The sequence below is a fragment of the Gymnoscopelus braueri genome (assembly GCF_963280865.1).
Source record: "Gymnoscopelus braueri genome assembly, chromosome: 10".
Classification (NCBI taxonomy): Eukaryota; Metazoa; Chordata; class Actinopteri; order Myctophiformes; family Myctophidae; genus Gymnoscopelus; species Gymnoscopelus braueri.
In genome coordinates this window covers 10650103-10670165 of record NC_137611.1, presented here as the reverse complement: position 1 = coordinate 10670165, position 20063 = coordinate 10650103, and the positions used below count along the sequence as shown (strand labels likewise).

The 20063-nt window shown below is 42.2% G+C and overlaps 2 protein-coding genes across 2 annotated transcripts in view; both read left to right on the top strand.

The window, feature by feature from the left end:
* Positions 1–4932, top strand: part of LOC308093353 (protein unc-13 homolog A-like) — a gene marked incomplete at both ends in the record, with an annotated part of 78909 nt that extends 73977 nt beyond the window's left edge. Inside the window, 4 exons of the mRNA XM_080439688.1 lie at positions 359–418; positions 1430–1513; positions 2850–3006; positions 4647–4932. Of these exons, the coding sequence (XP_080295814.1) occupies positions 359–418; positions 1430–1513; positions 2850–3006; positions 4647–4932 (587 nt within the window). The remainder of the gene's footprint in view (positions 1–358; positions 419–1429; positions 1514–2849; positions 3007–4646) is intronic.
* Positions 1–20063, top strand: part of sirt6 (sirtuin 6) — a 372587-nt gene that overhangs the window by 260978 nt on the left and 91546 nt on the right. The gene's annotated exons all lie outside the window — the stretch shown is intronic.

The window sequence follows — 20063 nt, the reverse complement described above, 5'->3', positions numbered from 1 at the left end:
GTTAAAATGTGAATATCTTTCCGTGGTTTTGTCTGCTCCGCGGACGCTATTGTTAAATTAGTTTGGGTTTGTTTCGAGGGGGAAAGATCGACGGACACGTGAATCCCGCCCACTACATTTGATTGGGTAAAGCGCGGCCTGCTTCCTGATCTGAAGGCACGCCCACTTGTAGCCCAGTGCGTACATGTTATGACGAGCCTTCACCACAGATTCCAACGCAGAGCAGAATCTGTTCTTGAGAGATTAGACGATTAGTGATGTCTCTCTGCCTCAGTAATGATGTCTGTCTCTCTATATGTCTGTCTCTCTGCCTCAGTAATGATGTCTGTCTCTCTATATGTCTGTCTCTCTGCCTCAGTGTTGGGAGGGAAAAGCATCAGGTACACTGCCAACGAAGACACGCAGCCAGAGAACAGAGGTACAGTGCTGTCCTGCATGTTGCATGTAGCTGTGCTAATGCTCATATACAAAGTTTATCTTGGATACAAACGGATCATGTTTGTGGGGTCCGGTTGCAGTGAGGAGGACAGGACCGGGGTTCAGCAGTGACTTTTAATAGAGCTCTGAAGGGTTAGAATGTAAACAGAACTATTTGAAGAGGAAGGTGGGATGTATTAAGCAAATTAAATGAGGGATTAAAGCTAAGCAGGGTTTATATAGAGTGGGGAATGGTGGGGTGAAGAATGTGAATTCTGGGTAAGAGTCAGGTTGGGTGTTTGTGGTGATGTGGGAGAGTCTCTCTTTAACATCAATGGACTCTCTTGAAAGCCATAGTATTTAACCTTTTCCCTGTGTTTACATAACAAAATAAAAAGGAGAAACACCTAAGGGCAGTGTGTTTGTGCAGGTAAACACCACCACACTACTCCAGTGGCTGATGACTTCTGGTAGAGAGGGAAATGTGTATATATTGTTTTGTTATGTAAACACAGACCAAAGCTTACATAATATGCCTTTAACATCCATATTCTTATGCATTTACAAGCCATGAGGATATTAAGTGGGCCCTCATCCAGAAAAGGTTGAGAGCCTCTGCTGTACACAGTGTTTCACGGGGAATGTGACATTCTATTGCTTCCATTACAGGCTGCAGACATGGCATTAAAAGGCATTAAGGCTGGCAGTGTGCTGCCTGCAGCCAGCCAGCCAGCCAAGTCTCGTTTTGATCACCACAGCAAAAAAAAAAGTGCATGTTTTAAGTTCAGCCCACGTTTCTGCTGACGCCGGCAACATACAGCATCACACAGCTTCACAGCGTTGCTCTGGCATTAGTGGATCTCTGTAAATGCCATCAGTTTAACGTGCATTGAAAGAAGTGCAGGCACACACACACACACACACACACACACACACACACACACACACACACACGCACGCACACGCTTATTTTGTACGTGTACGTTAACATTAACCCTGTGTGTGTTCACAGCGTCTGTGGAGTTGGTGGGAGAGGTGATCATGCACGTGGACATCCAACCTCAACCCAACGGAGAGCACAAGATCAACGTTAAAGGTAGGAGACACTCACCACATGCACACAGTCAATTCCACTGTCAGGTTATCCATTTTTAACTCTGAAAGTTTATAATGTGATGAAATGGAGCTTAACTCCCAGAGTTAAAGGGTTGTAATGTATGTATATACAGTACTTTTTTTAATGAAAATTAAAATATTATGATTGTGAAAACAAATCATATCATTTTAATCATTTTGTCGGGACGTCAAAACTCCAGAATTATACGTTTGTTTATCTCTGTAAGCCATAAGCTGATGATCCATCTGTTTTCATTACCACAAATGTATTCTAGCTATCGCACTCATGGGGATTGAGAACAATACACAATTATCAGACACAAACCGCAAGACTTAAACAAATAATAAAAGAAAAAGAAAAGAAAAACTGAAAACAGCCCATGGCAGTGCCATACTCTAAAAAGTATGAACAATAATAAAACCAATCACATCTCAAGCAACCTAACAGGTACAGACCAATGACACTAGAGGGCAGCATACCACTGTGCTGACTGCTGACCCACTCAATCTCTTCAAGTAGATTCATGATGGGTGACCACCAGATTTTCTAGAATAAATCTAATTCTCTCCAAATACAACACGTCCTTCCCAGCTCCTTTTAAGGATGCATTACATAATATGTAACCCTTTTATTTATCTGCATCTGTGATTTGTTTTGAGTGTTTTTGAAATGTTTTTTTAATCTTTTTTTTTCATTATATGTGTTGCATTTTATAATTGTACTTGTTTTACATGCTTGTGATCAGAGGACGTCCTTGAAAAGGACAGCTTGCTCTCAATGGTCTTCCCTGATGAATAAATGTAAAAAAAAACTTTTTGGGCTCAGGGCACCCCTGTAAATAACTTTTTCATCCACGGCACTTAGTATAGAGGGGTCTGAGAGGTTGAACTGAAGTGATATTGATCAATTCCAAATATTATCAAAGTATTCTGGTGGCATGCACCCCTGGACATGTGTCATGGCACCCCAGGGTGCCACAGCACCCACTTTACCAATTAAGTAACAGTGTGTAAAAGTGTAAGGGTCGTTACAGACGGGGAGCGGTTGATGCGGGCGCTCGGATCAGCGCATTGTTGTTTTGACCTCCTGCGCAGTGCGGGAAAAAGAAAAGCTCACCACAATCCTGCTCTTGCCCTCGTGTGTGCACAAACGAGCACGAGCGCTAGAATTTCACGGGACTGTGCCTGCCTGACTCACCGCCCCTCAACTTCTCCGCATGTCCCAAATAATCGCACGCCTCTCATTGAAAATGAATTACATAGGCGCGTCGGCCGCTCCCGGTCTGAAACGACCCTAACCCCTTGCTCTCTTCCAGTGGTGGCTGCTAACGACCTGAAGTGGAAGGCTCAGGGCTTCCGGCCCTTCGTGGAGGTCTACATCGTGGGACCCCACCTCAGCGACAAGAAGAGGAAGTTTGCCACCAAGTCCAAGAACAACACCTGGTCCCCCAAGTTCGGCGAGACCGTCCAGTTGTGAGTGTCCCTTTTAATCCAGTGGTTAAAATGTGACTAAAACTAAATAAAATGTTATTCAAAAGGCTATGGGCCTCATTCACCAAGCTCGGGTCCGCACATACAGTATTTAAGCGCATATACGCAACTTCTCACGTTAAGAGCAGGGCCGGTTCTGGGCTGATCAGCGCCCTAGGCGTTCCGAAATGTTCCGGTTTCTGGGCGGATTCTGATACTTTATTTTCTGTTTTTGGCTACTTTATTTCCGTTTTAGGGTTAGGGTTAGGTTAGGGTTATGTTATTTGATTCTTATTTTTGCCTGATTGCCGATTTATTATCAAAACATAAAAAATTAATTAAAAAATATATATATATTTTTTTTTTCCCCGACTTTTTTTTGCCGCCTCTCCAAACTGCCGCTCTAGGCGGCCGCCTAGAGCGTATGTATGGACGCACCGGCCCTGGTTAAGAGTCTGAGTCATCAATCTGTTTTTGTCAATGAAGTTTGACAGACGTGCACTCAAACTCACGTCTGCACGGGAGCAGACTTATGTGGGACCACAGCTTGCGTATGTCATTAGAGTGGCTCATTCCTCATGCAAAATCATGCAAAGAATTACAATAGTGCCAAACCTGAAATAAAAAAATATGTCAAACGCTCTATTGCTTGGATGCATATTATGCAAATGCAACCAATTGTATTCATTTTCAGTTGAGCTGAATTATTAGGCGCCTCAGCGAGTTTGCCGTTTCTGCAAGTGTGGCCACAGTTTCGCGTATTGGACTCTCATGCCAACTCCAATGTTTAATTTATAATATTGACCACATCACATGAACGCAGTCTTACCATCTGATGAGGACACAGTATGGATAAAATCTAGCTGTGTCCATTACTCCCATTACCAATTCCGATTCCAGCATCATTGTTTATTTATTAACTCTTTGACTGCCGTCGACGCGTTAGGCGCGCTGATAGCTTTTTCATTGTTTAATCTGTGATCGCGCTGTTCTGTGTATTTTTCACCATCACTTTCGCTTTCTGTTTACTTCACACTCACCGGGTTCCGGATTCATGACGCAGATTCCGTTTCAGGTTCTCTAGAAGCTTGAAAGTGTCATTTTAGGCCAGAATAGGGAAAAACAATTTTTTTCACACGGTATAAAAAACGAACGGAGAGCTCCAGTTCTATTTTCTTTAGTCTGGATGACGAACAGTTATCGTCGTCGTGTATACCAACGATCTGAAGCCTGAGCGGCGAATACGTCATATCCGGATATGACGTTTGGACAGTTTGAGCCTGTTTGGGGGGGGGTCGAGCGAGTGAGCGAGTGATCGAGAGGTCGATCTGCTGCTCTCTGCTGGTCGATCTATCGTGTGTGTTTAAAACCGCAGCCAGACAAACTATTTGAATGAAAAATTACAAAATAACAAACAAAAAAAAACACGAAAATCGCTGGCACTGGGGGAGTACTTTATGAAAATACTCCCCCAGTACTACGCAGTCAAAGAGTTAAAGAAAATAAAAAAGTTGAAAAACGGAGATAGTTGGTTTCTGCCCGACAGCGACGATATGCAATATACACGACATGTACGACCAGGTTAGAGAATGAGGCCCTATGACTAAAACTAAATCAAAATGAACACTGCTCCCCTCCCCCAGCTCCCTAGGTACCGAGTCGGGTCCAGAGAGCTACGAGCTGCACGTGTGCGTGAAGGACTACTGCTTCGCGCGGGACGACCGCTCGGTGGGCATGGCCGTGCTGCAGGTCAAGGACATGGTCAACAAGGGCAGCGCCTGCTGCTGGATCCCGCTGGGCCGGCGCGTCAACATGGACGAGACGGGCCTGACCGTGCTGCGCATCCTGTCGCAGCGCAACAACGACGACGTGGCCAAGGAGTTCGTCAAGCTCAAGTCCGACCTGCGCTCCCCCGACGAGGGCAGCTGAGAGGGAGTGCGAGAGAGAGAGATACAGAGCAAGGACACACACACACATGCACAAAACACACACCTGTGACCATGATCTGATAGTTATTATTATTATGCACTCATACGCAGTAAAAGTCTTCGCTGTTCGTTTAACTCGGAGAGAGTTTAAAAACTGTAATTAACCACTTGAACTCTATTGTGCGTCATTGTACGTCAACAGCGAAAGCAGCAGATCGAGATTGAGTTTGCGTCGCGTCGATCTGCTATTTTTTGCTGAGCATTCTTCTATTCTGACATGCCCAGAATAGACCACTAGGGTTCATGTGGTTAAATTAACACGGAGCATTTTACTGCGTAGATACTGTACACTAGCGCCCGCGATCGTACGAAAAGACAGAAGTGAAAACCTGCACACGTCTATATGCTCTAATACTCTACATTGATCTGCTCACATTATGCAACGTTACCGCCGCAATATCCCCCCCCCCCCCAACGCACACAGACCGTTCTGAGCCGTGATGTTCGGGCAGCCCCCCCTCCCCCCCTCTACGCCCAACACCCACTCAGCAGTCGGACACGCCCTTCTTTCGGAAGCTCTCTTACGACAGACAGATGGCACCTTTTTTATATATTTGAAAATGCGGTATCACAAAAAAAAAAGAAGCAAAGCACCCACAAACTTTCGACAAGAAGACAGACCACTTTGCACTTTTTTGCCTCTCCGCCTCCTCCTTAGCCCCAGGAGAGCGAGAGCGAGTCTACTAGCTATATACTCAGTCCGCCCGTCAGTCCGTCCGTCTCTCCCTACCTGCCTGCCTGTGTGTCGTTCTTTTGGTCCGTTGATCTGCCCCCCCCCCCCTCGTTCGCTCTGCTTCAGTCTTCCTACCGCGTGGTGTGTTGTGTAACGTCGACATTAGGGCCCAGATCTAAGATAAGGTTCTCTTTCAAATACTGGTTTTGGTGTCTCGCTGTGAACGCCAACAGGGATGGTCACGCTCATTATGGTCAGAGAACAAGGGTTAAGCAAGTAACCTTAAAGTCATACTGTGTACAATAGAAAGAGGGAAAAAATGGTTATTTTTTTATATCATCTTTTAACTGGTAGCCTATATTTTCCACAATAAATGTGTTTTTTTTTACAACTTCTCTAAAACTATTAAACTCTATTTTTATTCACGCCCCTGACACTCGTGCCAAAATGGCGTAGTAGGCACTGGAAATGTGTTTTATTTATGCATTTTAACATTCATACAAATAAATAAAAAATCGGACAATATCCTTATGACCCTACAGCATTCCTTTTTGAGTGGTACTTACGTATAGACAAATGTATATAATGCCGACGGTGCTACGGAAAAAAAAGATGACTAAAGTGAATATTACACAGTATGACTTTAAGTTTACGCAACCGGACTTCCTGGTCTGAAACGAGAGAGAGAGAGAGGATGGCGTCACGCTTATGTTTAAGATGAGTCTCGAGGAACAACATCGAGCTCCATTCTGTCCTGTTTTATCGTAACTATGACTGTACGTTGCATGTTGGCCCCAAAGAACACTGTGATTCGCTCACTGTCGCGTGGCGGTAACAGATGTACAGAACTCCGTCCTCACATACAATGTGTGTGTGTATGTGTGTGTGTTTGTGTGTGTGTGTATACAAATAGACACCTTACACCTGTGTGTGTGCATGGTGCGTATAGGCTGAGGATCCCGGTACAGCCTTCAATGCCGTAGTGCAAAAACACACAGATCGTTAAGTCTTTTGCCCGATATATATACTTTGTCACACGACGGAGTTTGCGAGACGATAACAGCCCGTTCTGCGAGCTCGGCTTACAGATCGGCTGTTTCCGGCACGTTGCGCCATCGTGTGAGCAAAGTACATCAGGCTTTTTGTCCGACAATGTGATAATTATATTGGTGGTGAATGATAACGGCCATATTGTACATAGACACTTTGGGTGTGTTTTTTTTCTCCTTCTTTTCTTGTTACTTTGCTATCTGTCTTCATGTCACAACCAAGGAGCAATACCCCCCCCTTCCCCCACACCGTCTATAAATGACACAAAGGCATCTCTGTTATGTCTGCGCTGTCAGGCACAAACCTTGTATGTCCCCATTTCATCTTGTTGTATCATTTGTTTCATAGCCGAATGCCCTATTTTATACTTTGTCATGTGAGAGCGTCTAGCTTGGCTAGTACTCGGATCGGAGAAAAAATATATATATATATAGTGAAACATTCTCAGAATTGGGACGCCAGCCAGGTTGAAAGTGGGTTCTGTGAAAGTCTGTCTGTGTGGGTTTTATAAATATCGAACCAATGAAAAGTATTAACAAGAGCTTAACTTACATTGGATCCATTGGAACACGGGTTTATTTTAGTTTTTGCATTTCCTGAAAAGTAACAGTTTTTTCGGGACATACAAGGTTTGCCCACCAAGATGCTACACACACTTCTTCCTAAAGGGCTAACGGTGTAATGTGGGGACATGGAGTGGACTGGGACATCACCAGATTCATGTGGGGACATTGAGTGGGACATCATGTCCTCTGCCATGCTTCTTCTTCCACCACAACTAAGTGTCACTATGGATCCAGAAAGCCATCACATCCAGGTTGTGATGTCATGTCATGGGTGGCAGCAGGAGCAAGAGCAGCAGCAGCGCCCCCTCCCCGATGGGGGGCTCAGGTCTGGGGGCCCACCAGGGGTCCAAATGGACTCAGTTAACGGGTCTGGCCCCTTTTCCACCGGGGTTGAACCCCGCCTAATTTTGAACCAGTTCAGAGTGTTCCCACTGAAAATGAATTGGTTCAGAACGCTAAAAGTTGGTTCGGACCTGGAACCCAAAAAGACTTGGTCTTTCTTGCCCTGAACTGGGAACCAAAGTGTCACTATTCTACAGGTTGGAAGATGCAGATGGGATATAAACAATGGGAAAAAGTGAAAAATCATCATTTAAAAAAGAGAAGAAAAGGGAAACTGTAACTGCCATTAACGATTGAATTTCCCCTGTGAAATGGACACTTCAACCGGTCATATGACTGTGTGTGTGTGTGTGTGTGTGTGTGTGTGTGTGTGTGTGTGTGTGTGTGTGTGTGTGTGTGTGTGTGTGTGTGTGTGTGTGTGTGTGTGTGTGTGTGTGTGTGTGTGTGTGCGCGCGTGTGTGTGCGTGCGTGCGTGCGTGCGTGCGTGAGAGTAATTGGAAGAGTGGTCACCAAGGCAGAGCGGGCACCTCAATGTTAAATTGCCTATTTCTTTCATGTATGTATATCATGTATACTTAACATTACTTAAAACCATTTTACTATTTTTTTATTTTACATTTAGTTAAAAATAGCCAATTTGACATGGAGGTGCATACTCTTCCTGAATCCATCTAATCTCACTGTTATACCGGCAACACATTCTTCTTATGTTGTTGCAAGCAATATCCCCCAATACCCAGAATACACTGTACCCCAATACCCAGAATACACTGTACCCCAATACCCAGAATACACTGTACCCCAATACCCAGAATACACTGTACCCCAATACCCAGAATACACTGTACCCCAATACCCAGACGTATATCGTTGCTGTCGGAAAGAAACCTTGCATCTCCACGTTTCAAATATCTATGTTTTTTTGTAAATGAATGCCCTATCATACAAGTAGTGAAAATAGCAGATCTACAATGAGCTTGTAGATGAGCTATTTTCACTATTTTTTCTTTTTTTTAAAGTGATGATAAAAAAAAAGAACGGTTTTGGACATGGACGCGTGGTTTCCACCCGAAAAGCAACCATATCCGTCATAAGCTGTCTATAAGATGGACGCACACAGTGAAATCCTGAGTGTTAATTTAACTCTGCAATATGTGTGTCTAAAGGAGGGGAAGGTTACACTTCCTGTTCAAATTCTCATTCCAGTAGGAAATGTGGCGTGTGTGTGTGTGTATGTACTGTATGTCCTGTATGTACTGTATGTACTGTATGCAGTACTGCATGTGTGGTTTCTCAGAGGAATTGGACATATTTTTTGGAATACTGGAAAAGGAAACGTACTTTGACCTGTGAGAGAGAGACTGTCTTCTACGTATAAAAAAAAAGGACCAAAAACCTCGAAAAGGACACCAGGGCTCTTTTTTGTTTCCGACTCAAAGCCATCGATGTCACCGCCAAGCTATTCTGTATAGAATATAGTGTCTAATGTATTCAGGCCTGTTTATTTTAGTTCTCCTTCTTACACACACACACACACACACACACACACACACACACACACACACACACACACACTGATCAAGGCTTTTTACCCTCCACATATACCTGCTATTATCCACCTATAGTCTGTTATTGAAGCTTTTCTTTTGAAGTGCAACGTTTACACCTTTGCAATATCTTTATTACTTTCGCCATGATGCTGTCGTGCCGTGCCATGCCATGCCACGCGGCACAGACAGGGGGCAGAAGACACGTCTCATGTCGTATAGCATAATTAAGTCATATTTTGGCCGAATTGTGATTTCTGCCTAACTCTACTCTCCTAACACTGCTGATTCACCGTGCATTATTGCCTATGAACTCAGCCGGAATCGGAATGCTTGTTACATTACAAAATCACTATCCGCCGTCAAAGAGATGACTTAGGTAGATATGATTTTGGGCTGTCAGGCAGATGAATATGACTTCATTCAATCATGCGAAGAAACAAAATCTGGCAAAGTCAAAGACATGAAAACCTTAAAAATATGACTTAGGCAATTATGCTATAAGGCTGAGGATATTATTCATGTCTTTGCTCTGATTAACGCTACCAAATACGATACGAGGCTTTTCTGAATGTGTTTTATTCTGTTCCGTCTGTCATCACAGAGCCGTGCTCAACGGCACCAACCCCCTGCCTTTCTGTTTGTTTTGTTTTGTTTTCAAGCCCACACAGATGGACAATGGTGTGCTCTTGATTATAAGAGTTGATTATCATGTTTTTGGGGTGAACTAGACCTTTAATAGCAAAGTGTATTTGTCAATGCTGGCTTTTTGCTGTCCCGTCTTTGGAAAAAAAAAGAAAAAAAAAACTGTCCTGGTGAGTGGAGAAAAAAGAAAAGAAAGAAAAACACATGGAAAAAAAGCATCCCTGGATAACAACACAGTCCATTCACATCATTTTCATTTGGTGTCGTCTATAGTCAGTGGTTCTCAAAGTGATGTCCGGGGGCCCCCTAGGGGTCCTTGGTGGGGGGTCCACAGCAAAATGAGGAATATTTTTTTTCAGCTCTTTGTTGGCACAAAATCTTTTCCGATGGGGGTCCGTGGCCCAAAAAAAAGAAAATCTGGGGGGTCCTTGACATTAAGACGTTTTTTAGAACCACTGGTCTAAAGTAACCTCAGGACAAAAGCTGTTTTTCACAGTTGTGTTACTTTATGAGGTTATAGACAGACAACTGACAACTGGCCCTGTAGCTGATGGTCTGCTACGGGGTGCCCCCTGGGGGCCACCAGAGTCGTTTTTTAGGTTGTGGGACAGCTCTCATTGTTGCCTCCCCCTGCTTTTATGTACGCACACATTCTGTTCAACATTGCACACACACTGCACTGATCTGCACTTACACACACACACACTCAATCAATCATAACACTATGCTCAAGCACAAAAAGGGCACATGTTAAAAAACACATGCATGCATGCACGCTGACACACATCTCTTGAGGGGACGGTGGGACCACCCATTCTCTGTGGGACGGTGGGACCACCCATTGGGGGACCACCCCATTCCCACCCTGTGAATAGAAATCTACACAAGTGCATGATGGGAGAATAAAAATTAAAAATAATAATAATGTGCCAGCACGCGTCTCTTCGATGTTAACTTGCCAATGTTTTTTCCTTTTTTTCTTTCTTTCTTGTTTTTAGAACTCCAATGTATTGATAAAACTTGTTAAATTTTATTTTTTGAAAAAGGCTTGTGACTACATCATGTGTAAGTATAATTATGAATGTAGCGTGTGCACACGGAATAACGCATGAGAGATTTATTTTGTACTGAAGATGGGTTTTCTTATGGTTCCTGATGGTTCTTTACCTGGGGGTGGAGCGGAACTGGAATGGAATGCAGCCTGACTTGGTTGGTTGATCTGCTTCCTATTAAAAAGGACATTTGTGTCACTAAACTGTCTGGAATGTGTCCTTTTATTTCTTTTAATAGGCTCTATGCACAGCAGCCATGTTGGAAAGAAATTGGGCCCCTTCCTTACATCCTTCACAGGTGTTGCCAATGATACTAATGAAGGCTCTGTTCCATTCTGGTCAAACAGAGTCAGGGTGCTGACCAGGGCCTGTTCCTCGAAAGGTGAATTAAATAAGCCTGGATTTAAGTCAAATCCAGGCTTGACAAAGTCGGGTCCGTATAGCCTGGTTTATTCGGTTCCTGGAACGCCAAGCCAGGCTGAAAAGGAGCGACTTTGTCGAGCTAGGCCTTGTCAAGCCAGGCTGTGTCGAGCCAGGATAATGAAGCCAGGCTTCACTTATTTCTATAAAAGACCATGAAAGTCGATAGCAGAATCCTTGAACTTGACCAATCATGGAGCCCAAAACCAGAGCGGCGTTCTTCTCTGTGGCTGAACAGCAGCACTGCAGCAGCTCATGGAATCTTACAAGGAAGTAAAATTTATAATAAGCAAGAAAGGAAACACGGCCGCAATAAATATAGATCCAGGGGGAAAGCGTGGCAAAGTATTGCCGACAAATTAAATGCACAAGTTGTCCAAAAATATGCAATTAATTTATATACAAATCCATAAATATATAATTCAGTTAGGTTTAAACATAAGGAGTTTAAGTGAATGTTGGAATTATAATTATAAACACTTAGAATAATTTTCTAATTTCAAATTTCTAAAATCGAAGATCTACAAGGGCTTTTGGCGGCTTTTGGCGGCCGGGGGTCCACGGTTTACGGGGGTCAACGGGGGTCCGGGAGTACACGGGGGGCCCGGCCCCCCGTGTACTCCCGGACCCCCGTTGACCAACAGAGGTCTGGGGTATACAGGGGTCCACGGGGGCGGGGGTCCACGGGGGTCCGGAGGTCCATGGGGGTCCGGGGGTCCACGGGGGTCCGGAGGTCCATGGGGGTCCGGGGGTCCATGGGGGTCCACAGGGGTCCGGGGGTCCACGGGGGCGGGGGTCCATGGGGGGCCGGGGACCCCCGGCCGCCATAAGACAAAAACATTTCGGGCTTGTAGATCTTTGATTTTCGCATAAGAATTGAATAAGTGTAGAAAAACTCATTGGTTTATGATTGGAGTCATTGGACTAACAGCTACAGCTATTTCACAAAACTTGAAGAACAAGGCACTGGATTAATAAAGCTTGGCTGTTAGCCTGCTCCTGACCAGGCTAACTTCACAGCTAAATTGCCATGGTAACTAAGCTAGGCTTGCTTCAATTCTCTTTTGAGGAATCGGATAAGGCTAAACTTAGCCAGGGTGAACTGGCTAAACTAATCTTCAAGATAATTCACCTTTTGAGGAACCGACTCAGCTCTAATCCTGGCTAAATTAAGCCAGGATAGGTGGTAAAGCCAGGCTTTAGCTCTAATTCACCTTTTGAGGAACAGGCCCCTGGATCAACGCTGTTCTTAAACACTGCGTCTGCGTGTCTGTCTTTGTGCCCTCAGGTCGTCTACTTGTTGTTCCACAACCTATATAACTATAGCTATAGTTTTAAAACGTTTTTAAAGGTTAAAGGTTATTAAGGTTGAAGGTTCTAAAAGTTTTAAAGGTTCTAAAGGCCTGTTCTAAAGGTTATAAAGGTTTAAGGTTCTAAAGGCCTGTTCTAAAGGTTATAAAGGTTTAAGGTTCTAAAGGCCCGTTCTAAAGGTTCTAAAGGTTTAAGGTTATAAAGGCCCGTTCTAAAGGTTATAAAGGTTTAAGGTTATAAAGGGTCTAAAGGGTCTAAGGTTCTAAAGGCTCTAAAGGCCTAAGGTTCTAAAGGTTTAAGGTTTTAAAGGTCTCAGGTATTTTTAGCAATTAAACGTGAAATATCTCTGAAATTACAATTGTTTTCTAAATTTTAAATGGTAGCCGATATGTCCTAAGTAGGCCGCGAACGTTGTAGAGTTGGAATGGAGTTTGTAGCTAAAAGTATGAAGTATGACTAGATATGGGTCAAAAAACTGTCAGAAAATGAAAGGAAACAAAAGGCAGACTAGACCAAGTCAGAGTCAAGCTTTAGTAAATGTATAGTTGTGTAAAAAAAAAGTCTGACTATAGTAAGTTATTAATTTTTTTTTTTAAAGTCTGACTATACTAAGGTATTATTATTTGTTTAAGTCAGAGTCATAAGTTTACAAAATGTACTAAAGTACAGTGAATGTCTGTGCGGTTTGTCTCCATCACTGAAAATAACATACCAGAACCTTTATTACATTAATAATAATACCTATTTGATTTTATTAGTTTTATAAGTATTGCTCAAGGACACCCTGACGTATTGCCATGAGCGGGCCTTGAACCATCAACCTTCAGCTGACAAGTCAGCCACTTTAACCATTCACCTACAGCCGCATTGTTCAAAATTACCGACTATAAAACATATTGTTGTCAAGGACCCCCATGTGGAAAGATATAGTGTCAGGGTACCCCATGAGAAAGATTTATATTTAAAACTTAATTTGTCAAGATGTTGGAGATGCTTTCATACAATGCCATGGACAGGAATTGAACCTGTAACCTTCTGTGCCTCAGGCAGGCTTTTAGTCCACTGAGCCTTACCATGGATCAAAGGCCAAATAGATGACACAAAACGCAGAGGCTTGTTCCCATTGTGGTTCATAAACATTCAAACATCTAGACAGCAGCACAACAAACCATAGACACAATATTATGCTGTTAAAAGTTTTTTTTTAAATTATTATTATTGTTGTGTGTTGTTCCTCAAAGAGGAATGAAGACCATGTCATGGCAATCCAGCTGATGGCTCAGTGTGTAGACACATTGCCTACATATCCAGAGGCCGTGAGTTCAAACCCCACTCACTCTTTACCCTGAACCTTTCCTTTACAGAAGAGGTTCAGGGTAAGGAGTGAGTGAGGTTTGAACTCACACACCCAGAAACCCTTAAAAGCAACACAGAAAGCAGTGCATTTCAGGGCTACTGATGGCGTAGTGGACTAAGTCATGGGCACAAGGACAAGCATGGCTAGAACTAGTTGACCGGCCCCTTGTAGGGTTACTGACGAGGGTCCCTGTGTCGGTTAGTAGGTTACTCACTCAAGTGGGTGTGGGGAGTGGGCGCGGGGGCTTCTCTCCCCCCGTGGTTTCCAGACAATAAAGCGGAGGGGTTATAGAAAAGAGATAAACGGGCAGCTGAAATCTTACAGAGGGAGGAAGGGGCGGAGCTAGAGAGAGGAAGGGGCAGAGCTAGAGAGAGGAAAGGGTGGAGCCAGAAGGGGTGGAGCTAGAGGGGTGGAGCTAGATAGAAAGGGGTGGAGCTAGATAGAGGAAGGGGCGGAGCTAGAGAGAGGAAGGGGCGGAGCTAGAGAGAGGAAGGGGCGGAGCTAGAGAGAGGAAAGGGTGGAGCCAGAAGGGGTGGAGCTAGAGGGGTGGAGCTAGAGAGAAAGGGGCGGAGCTAGATACAGGAAGGGGTGGAGCTAGAGGGGCGCAGCCAGATAGGAAGCGGCGGAGCTAGAGCGAGGAAGGGGTGGAGCTAGAGGGGCGGAGCTAGAGATAAAGGGGCGGAGCTAGAGGGGCAGAGCTAGAGAGAGGAAGGGGCGGAGCTAGAGGGGCGAAGCTAGAGCGAGGAAGGGGCGGCGCTAGCTAGAGAGAGGAAGGGGTGGAGCAAGAGAGAATAATAGAGAAACTAACACTATAATTTAGAGTGACACTAACACTATGATATAGAGTGACACTATAATATAGACACTAAAACACTATAATATAGGGAGACTATAAGTAAGACACTATAATATAGAGAGACTATAAGTAAGACACTAAAACACTATAATATAGTGACACTAACACTATGATATAGAGAGAATATAGTGACACTAACACTATGATATATAGTGACACTAACACTATGATATAGAGAGAATATAGAGACACTATAATATAGAGACACAATAATATAGAGTGACACTAACACTATGATATAGAGAGAATATAGAGACACTATAATATAGAGACACAATAATATAGAGTGACACTAACACTATGATATAGAGAGAATATAGAGACACTATGATATAGAGACAATAATATAGAGTGACACTAACACTATGATATAGAGAGAATATAGAGACACTAACACTATGATATAGAGACACTAACACTATGATATAGAGAGAATATAGAGACACTAACACTATGATATAGAGAGAATATAGAGACACTATAATATAGAGACACTATAAGACACACTATAATATAGAGTGACACTAAAACACTATAATATAGAGTGACACTAAACACTATGATATAGAGAGAATATAGAGACACTATAATATAGAGACACTATAATATAGAGAGACTATAAGACACACTATAATATAGAGTGACACTAAAACACTATAATATAGAGTGACACTAACACTATGATATAGAGAGAATATAGAGACACTATAATATAGAGACACAATAATATAGAGTGACACTAACACTATGATATAGAGAGAATATAGAGACACTATGATATAGAGAGAATATAGAGACACTATGATATAGAGAGAATATAGAGACACTAACACTATAATATAGAGACACTATAATATAGAGAGACTATAAGACACACTATAATATAGAGTGACACTAAAACACTATAATATAGTGACACTAACACTATGATATAGAGAGAATATAGAGACACTATAATATAGAGACACAATAATATAGAGTGACACTAACACTATGATATAGAGAGAATATAGAGACACTATGATATAGAGAGAATATAGAGACACTAACACTATAATATAGAGACACTATAATATAGAGACACTATAATATAGAGAGACTATAAGACACACTATAATATAGAGTGACACTAAAACACTATAATATAGAGTGACACTAACACTATGATATAGAGAGAATATAGAGACACTATAATATAGAGACACTATAATATAGAGAGACTATAAGACACACTATAATATAGAGTGACACTAAAACACTATAATATAGAGTGACACTAACACTATGATATAGAGAGAATATAGAGACACTATAATATAGAGTGACACTAACACTATGATATAGAGAGAATATAGAGACACTAACACTATGATATAGAGACACTATAATATAGAGACACTAAAACACTATAATATAGAGAGACTATAATATAGAGAGACTATAAGACACCATAATATAGAGACACTAAGGGCTACTGATGGCGTAGTGGACTAAGTCATGGGCACAAGGACAAGCATGGCTAGAACTAGTTGACCAGCCCCTTGTAGGGTTACTGACGAGGGTCCCTGTGTCGGTTAGTAGGTTACTCACTCAAGTGGGTGTGGGGAGTGGGCGCGGGGGCTTCTCTCCCCCCGTGGTTTCCAGACAATAAAGCGGAGGGGTTATAGAAAAGAGATAAACGGGCAGCTGAAATCTTACAGAGAGAGGGAGGAAGGGGCGGAGCTAGAGAGAGGAAGGGGCAGAGCTAGAGAGAGGAAAGGGTGGAGCCAGAAGGGGTGGAGCTAGAGAGAAAGGGGCGGAGCTAGATAGAGGAAGGGGCGGAGCTAGAGAGAGGAAGGGGCAGAGCTAGAGAGAGGAAAGGGTGGAGCCAGAAGGGGTGGAGCTAGAGGGGCGGAGCTAGATACAGGAAGGGGTGGAGCTAGAGGGGCGCAGCCAGATAGGAAGCGGCGGAGCTAGAGCGAGGAAGGGGTGGAGCTAGAGGGGCGGAGCTAGAGATAAAGGGGCGGAGCTAGAGGGGCAGAGCTAGAGAGAGGAAGGGGCGGAGCTAGAGGGGCGAAGCTAGAGCGAGGAAGGGGCGGCGCTAGCTAGAGAGAGGAAGGGGTGGAGCAAGAGAGAATAATAGAGAAACTAACACTATAATTTAGAGTGACACTAACACTATGATATAGAGTGACACTATAATATAGACACTAAAACACTATAATATAGGGAGACTATAAGTAAGACACTATAATATAGAGAGACTATAAGTAAGACACTAAAACACTATAATATAGTGACACTAACACTATGATATAGAGAGAATATAGTGACACTAACACTATGATATATAGTGACACTAACACTATGATATAGAGAGAATATAGAGACACTATAATATAGAGACACAATAATATAGAGTGACACTAACACTATGATATAGAGAGAATATAGAGACACTATAATATAGAGACACAATAATATAGAGTGACACTAACACTATGATATAGAGAGAATATAGAGACACTATGATATAGAGACAATAATATAGAGTGACACTAACACTATGATATAGAGAGAATATAGAGACACTAACACTATGATATAGAGACACTAACACTATGATATAGAGAGAATATAGAGACACTAACACTATGATATAGAGAGAATATAGAGACACTATAATATAGAGACACTATAAGACACACTATAATATAGAGTGACACTAAAACACTATAATATAGAGTGACACTAAACACTATGATATAGAGAGAATATAGAGACACTATAATATAGAGACACTATAATATAGAGAGACTATAAGACACACTATAATATAGAGTGACACTAAAACACTATAATATAGAGTGACACTAACACTATGATATAGAGAGAATATAGAGACACTATAATATAGAGACACAATAATATAGAGTGACACTAACACTATGATATAGAGAGAATATAGAGACACTATGATATAGAGAGAATATAGAGACACTAACACTATAATATAGAGACACTATAATATAGAGAGACTATAAGACACACTATAATATAGAGTGACACTAAAACACTATAATATAGAGTGACACTAACACTATGATATAGAGAGAATATAGAGACACTATAATATAGAGACACAATAATATAGAGTGACACTAACACTATGATATAGAGAGAATATAGAGACACTATGATATAGAGAGAATATAGAGACACTAACACTATAATATAGAGACACTATAATATAGAGACACTATAATATAGAGAGACTATAAGACACACTATAATATAGAGTGACACTAAAACACTATAATATAGAGTGACACTAACACTATGATATAGAGAGAATATAGAGACACTATAATATAGAGACACTATAATATAGAGAGACTATAAGACACACTATAATATAGAGTGACACTAAAACACTATAATATAGAGTGACACTAACACTATGATATAGAGAGAATATAGAGACACTATAATATAGAGTGACACTAACACTATGATATAGAGAGAATATAGAGACACTAACACTATGATATAGAGACACTATAATATAGAGACACTAAAACACTATAATATAGAGAGACTATAATATAGAGAGACTATAAGACACCATAATATAGAGACACTATAATATAGAGAGACTATAAGACGCTATAATATAGACAGACTAAAATATAGAAACACTATAATATTTAGAGACACTAACACTATAACATAGAGACACTATAATAGAGTGACACTAAATACTCCACTGAAGTAAACATTCCTCAAAATCGTACTTAGTTACTTTACACCAATGAATTGAGTCAGTAAATATATAAGACGGACAGCTTGAAACATCGCGGTTCATCTTTATTGCAACGTTCAGCTTCTCACAGACATCACGGCACAGGGAAATACATGTTCTTGGCCACTGAGGCGCAAGTTTAACAATAGAGAGATACACTTCAGCCAATAGATTGTGAGGAAACATTTCCCTGACCAATGAGAAAGTCAGGAATTAAAATGAGTTGTAGGCAGTTTCTCAAGATACGGTCTGGGGGGAAGCACCTGGGGTCCAAATGGACCCTTACAGGTCTGTAACTCTGAGAGTGTACACATGGAACCAAACAGGTCCATTTGGTTCCATGTGTACACTCTCAGAGTTACAGACCTGTAAGGATCAGAAGTTGATCTTCTGGACTCTTGGTGATGTTCAGTTGATCTTATGGACGCCAGCCTGCAAAGGAAAGCATCATAGTAAAGACTCCAGTGGGATCGTATGTCTGTTTACATGTATGTTATTTTCAGTGATGGAGACACAGACATTCAGTGTACTTTAGTACATTTTGTAAACTTATGACTCTGACTTAAACAAATTAGTATAGTCTAACTTTTTTCATTTTTGTTTTACACAACGTACATTTTCTAAAGCTTCACTCTGACTTGGTATAGTCTGCCTTTTGTTTCCTTTCATTTTCAGACATTAGTTTAATGTCAAGAGTGCCACAACTGAGTGGTTAGTGGGTCTGCCTGGTAAACCAGAGGTCCTGGATGTGGCAATGTGTGTGCCTTAGAATTTGAGACTGTTGTTAAAGTGCAGAGGACAGTATATATGTCACAGGTAAATTGGCATTCCAGGGAAATTGGAAGGGGAGCGCTTGTTTTTAGGCACGGAGCTGCGAGGCGGGGCTTTGATACGAGGACAACAACAACATAGCAACCAGGGGCCTGTTCCTCAAAAGGTGAATTAAAAAAGCCTGGCCTTAAGCCAAATCCAGGCTTGACAAAGTCGGGTCCGAAAAGCCTCGTTTATTCCGTTCCTCAGACGCCAAGCCAGGCTGAAAAGGAGCAACTTTGTCGAGCTAGGCTATGTCAAGCCAGGCTGTGTCCAGCCAGGATAATGAAGCCAGGCTGAATGGGCGGCGATTCGCCGGCGACGTATTTCTATAAAAGACCATGAACTCGAGCGCAGATTCCTTGAACTTGACCAATCACGGAGTCCAAAACCAGAGCAGCGTTCTTCTCTGTGGCTGAATAGCAGCACTGCAGCAGCTCATGAAATCATACAAGGAAGTCAAATGTATTTAAGCAAGAAAGGAAACGCGACCGCAATAAATAGATCCAGGGAGAAAGCATGGCAAAGTATTGCAAGCACACACAGAGAGTGTGTGTGTGTGTGTGTGTGTGTGTGTGTGTGTGTGTTTGAGACGGACGGGCAACGGGACGAACGGGGGGAACGGGACGGGACGGAAAAGTTAAAAGTAGCAATAAAAGAGC